This window comes from Mesitornis unicolor, unplaced genomic scaffold (assembly GCF_000695765.1).
Source record: "Mesitornis unicolor isolate BGI_N332 unplaced genomic scaffold, ASM69576v1 scaffold52780, whole genome shotgun sequence".
In the NCBI taxonomy this organism is placed as follows: Eukaryota; Metazoa; Chordata; class Aves; order Mesitornithiformes; family Mesitornithidae; genus Mesitornis; species Mesitornis unicolor.
In genome coordinates, this window is record NW_010158662.1 from 1 (window position 1) to 4,758 (window position 4,758).

Genomic DNA, 4,758 nt, shown 5'->3' on the forward strand with positions numbered 1-4,758 from the left:
TCCAACCGAGCGATTCTGTGATTCTGTGTCTCAACGCTGTGGCATTTTTGTGACTCACTGTAGGTGAGTGAGTGAATCCTGTGGAAAAAGGAGAATTACAACCCATCTCTCCTGGTGTTTAAATGTGCGATATAGTCACCACACCATCCTTGCCGGGAAAGTAGCCGTTTATTTCTGCTACTTCACGTTGTGCATTTCTCCATATGGGGCTGAGTGTGGGAGAGAGATTATTATGATGATATACTTTTTGAAGATTGATCTTGTACCCCTTTCAGAATGTTTTTAGAAGCTGGGAAACATGTCCTTGTTGAGTACCCCATGGCTTTGTCTGCTAAGGCAGCCCATGAGCTCTGGGAGATGGCTGAGCAGAAAGGTAACGTATTTGTTCTCAAGGATGTAAACAGTATTACCTATTGGGTAGCACCAAATGCATCAAACTCCAAGGCAGTCTACTATTAATCATGATGTACAAGAGAGTATGCCTGTCTCAGAGATGTGTCAGTCTAGGATTTAAGATGTGTACCAATGAGGAAATAAACACACAAAAGTCAATGATAAGAGTAAGGTACATTTGCCCTCACAAAAGCACTGGTTTCTGCTTGTGACACTAAGAATATAGTTAGAGAAGAAAATTTCTGTTGCAGTGATAGTAAGCAATTAATGAGTGTAGCTATTGGAGTTGTGCATCTCCCTGCCCTCTCTCTCTGCCTGAAAATAGAATTGGAAATAGCTCCTCTACTCTATGCTCTAGCATTTGTGATGTGCTGGTCACACACAGCAGCTCATGGTTATTGTAGGCCAGCAGTGCATCCCTGTCTGAAAGACAGCTTGCCTCTGAGAAAAATTTCATTATTTCTGGAAAGCATGTGGTCCCATTCCTGCAGTGCCAGTGGTCAGAAGCCGGCAGTTCAGCTGAGGCCAGTGGGGATTTATGGGCTGCAAGGAAATGAACAGTGCTGGGCAGGAGCAGGGTGCAAACTGTTTGGACAAGCTGCACTATTTATACCACTGCTTCTTAAAAAATTTCCATTGTGACTTTTGTCCTAAAACACCGGAGGTATTGGATTTCTGCTTTGCTCTTCCCCTGCCACTCACTGCCTTGTTGCTCACCAAATGTCTTCCCATTGAGCAGAATTTATGCCTCTTCTCTTGAAGCAGCAGCAGTTACTGTCAGCAGCCTAAATTGACTCTCCTGGAAACCTTCCAGAAAAGCACATACTGAATGAGGGCCACATTCAATGTGTATCAGATAGCCTCTGTTCCAAAGTAGCCCAATTAATTGCAGCGGACAGAGGTACGACTTAACATATTGTTATAACCTGGGTCTGCTGTTTTCCCCTCTCCTTTTTCTTTCCTACTACCCTGGGAGGAAAAATGTAGAATAAGGAAACGTGAGGGGAAAAAGGCTAAGAATTAGTCTGTCTTTGAAAACTAATGTGTCAGCCTTAGTTGAGTATTGGGTTTCATTACAGAATTTCTGTTAAACATAGTGGCTACTGTTCGTGTAGTCTCTGTACTTACTATCTCCTGAAAATCCTTAACCCAGATTGATGCCTCGGCACAGGGCCCATGTTTGATTTTTTTACTGACATCATTTTGCCAGCCATGCATGAGAATGTTTCTAAGTGACTTCCCACTGGTGGCTGGTGAAGGCTTTACTGCTTAGATGTGCCTTTGATTCACACAGAAAGCTTGTATTTAATCTGTCCTGATTTTTGGTTGTTGGTTTTGTTGGTTTGTTTATTGCGTGTTTTTTTTTAATGGCAGATAAAGTCCTCCATGTGGAACACATTGAACTTTTGACTGAAGAGTACAAGCAGCTGAAAAAAGAGGTGGCTGGGAAAGACCTGGTGAAGGGAACATTGCATTTCACAGGTCAGTAGCTGTGAGGAAATCAAAGTCCATCTGGGTTCATCTGCCTGCTCCACAGGGATGCCAGTCCTTCCAGGCTTCATTCAGTACTTTTAGTTGACAGTCTGTCCATAAACTGACTAGACACACATATCAGTTCTGATATTTCCATGAAATTACAGAACTGTCTTGAAAACACCGTTGCCTTAACAGTTGTCTTCTATGGGCTGTTGCTTTGCTAAACTCTTTCTGCTGCCTGGTGAAGAATGCAAGCCTATGCCTTGTTGTATGGAGGAGAGAGCACTTCATCCCTTCTGTACTTTGGTACAGAATTGGTAATGACCAATTTCTCATTCATATTGGCCTCAGAGAGGAGGATGAGCTATGTTGCAATTTCTAGTGGGGACCTTTAGTCTTCTGTACTGGTGTTTGGCCCCAGAAGAGCTGGAAGAGTTTTCTGAGCCATTGTTTTCTCCCTACTGTATTCCCTTATTGAATCCACATACACCCTGCTGTCCACAACACATCAAGAGTTTGTTGTATATGTACTTTTTGCAGCCCTCTCTGTTATAGCTCACCAACTGATCTGTTTCAAAGTTGACCATGTTTGACTTTCCTAATCAGTCCATCCACTCGTGGCCTTTCTACAGCCTGGTCTCTAAGCCCTCAACCCTGCAGTTTCTTTAGCCTTTCCTATGCAAAGGACATTATTCTTTTTCCCATTTCTCAAGACTTTCTATTGCTGTTGCACTAGGTAGTGTCCTCGATGAAAACAAAACAGGATTCCCAGCTTTCAGTGGAATTGCCCGACTGACTTGGCTGATTGACCTCTTTGGAGATCTCACTGTTACCTCTGCCACCAGAGAAAAGCAAAAGGATAAGAATTATTCCAGAATGACTGTTCACTTACAGACGACAAACAAGAAGTGAGTAATGGCCATGGCAGCAGGTGAGCCAAGCTGCTTGGGTATCGTCTGCAGGAGTTCTGCATTCTCTCTTGCTCTTGTGGAAACAGAATGGATAGGTGCAGGCATGAAAGTGTATGAGAGAAACAGACTTGAAAGTGCTTCCTATATTAATGGTAAAAGGAGCCACCACCAAGCAATGTCTGGTGAGGAGCACAAGGAAGTTTATTGTCTGATGTCTGAATGTAGGAATGGCCCCATAATCCATTTTATAATGTCCAACACTAAAAGACCCTGCTCTTGCACCCTGAAAAATTGTTCAGAGATAGGATATTTTTTGTTTAGCATCAGACATTCTGGTTTTATGTTGAAAGCTAACCTTTCTTTAAAGGTTGAAAATACATGACTGTTTGAAAAGGTAGTGCAGTAGTCATAATACTTAGCTTATAGCACTATAATGCTTGTGCTAATAAATAGTACTTGCTGGAGGTTAACAGAAAATTGCACATTTCGAGCAGAAGTATAATGAATACTGAAAGGCCAATGTGCAGAATTTGTTCTTTACTAATGCCTACTCCACAGTCCTGAAGTTTCCTTGATTTTTCCTGAGCAGGACACCAGTCTGTCTCCCATTTCTTGTATTTTGCTTTTGTTGCGTGAGTGTGTCAGACTAAGTGAGAATCCTGCAGCCTGGATTGCTTGTAATTTTTTCAGTCATTGCACTATGACTTTCTTGCAGAAAAATCTTTTGATGACCAATTTTATAGTAATGAGTTTGATCTCCCTTTTACTATATGATAACAACATCCTTGCTATCAAACAGTGTTTCTGTGGATTGAAAATGCAACTTGGTCCTAAGTTTGGTAGTGGTATTTTGCTGGAAACTCTCCAGTTTGGTTATTCTGGGGCATCCACATGGAGGTCATGTCCTTTCAGATGGGCTGCAGTTACTTACAAGGACAATTTACTGCATGCTTTAGGTGCAACTCGACAACTTTCTGACTTCAGAAGGTGTGTAGAGAAGCTACCCAAGTGCTACGTGTTTCCTAGGATGTAGGAATGGTGATGGAACAATTTGTTCTTTTCCTTTCACTCCTATTTTCTTGTTTTTCCATATGGCACATGCTGCCTTTGAGACAGATGACCCCTTCATAGGCATATGACAAGAGGCAGATGAGAATACTAGGGAGAGCAAGGGAAAATTAAACCCCATGGGAAAATATCCTAGCCTATCTTCTTTTGTAATAAATGACACTATTTTTTGTTGCACCTGTACTGCTAGAACACTTTAAAAAAACCCACCCCAACAACAAGAAAAGAATAAAACACCAACCATGAATGCTTACTTCTCTAAGAATTTTCGTTCAGGGTTTAGTTTAAAAAGTCATAACTTGAAGGACTGGCTGTTTGGGAGGCGAATAATCAGGGCTCATTTGAACTGTTAGTTTTACTGCGGGTCTAGTTAAGCATTTTATCAGCCAGTCCTACAAAGCCCACTGCAGTTTTTCATGGGATTAGCATCTGGTTTTAGCAATCTTCCTCTCTCTTTAAATAAAACATCATTTCCAGTTCATTTTAAGATGCAGCTCTGAGAGGACAGAGCTCTGTATACAAGCTCTGTTTACCCTCTTAGCAATTTGCAAGTAACAGGAGTAGCTGTAAAGATCTATATAGAGTGAGATTTTGAACTAATTCCAGCAGGTGGAACTAGTGGGTGGCTTAAACATTTCCCTGGCTGTCCCCTAGGTAGTTCTTAGCTGCTATATATGATATCTGCTAGATACAGAACTGTTTCTGGATTACTATTTTGTTCCTGCTCTACACTGCTGACCGATACTTATGTTTCTTAGCCCACTACTAACAATTTTATGGGTCAGTAAGTGTTTTGTCACCATGAGCGTTTCATGACCTCAGGGACAGTCAGCTTTATGCCTCTGGGATAATTTACGCCGGCTGGAAAGTTACATAGCGTTCCTGTATTCTGTTCGTTGACGGGGCCGGA

At 41.8% G+C, this 4,758-nt stretch overlaps 1 protein-coding gene across 1 annotated transcript in view; it reads left to right on the forward strand.

Annotated features, from left to right (window-relative positions):
- Positions 1-275: 275 nt before the first annotated feature.
- The window catches only part of BLVRA (biliverdin reductase A), a gene marked incomplete at its 5' end in the record, with an annotated part of 8,552 nt that continues 4,069 nt past the window's right edge, over positions 276-4,758 (forward strand). Inside the window, 3 exons of the mRNA XM_010184115.1 lie at positions 276-373; positions 1,768-1,875; positions 2,606-2,777. Of these exons, the coding sequence (XP_010182417.1) occupies positions 276-373; positions 1,768-1,875; positions 2,606-2,777 (378 nt within the window). The remainder of the gene's footprint in view (positions 374-1,767; positions 1,876-2,605; positions 2,778-4,758) is intronic.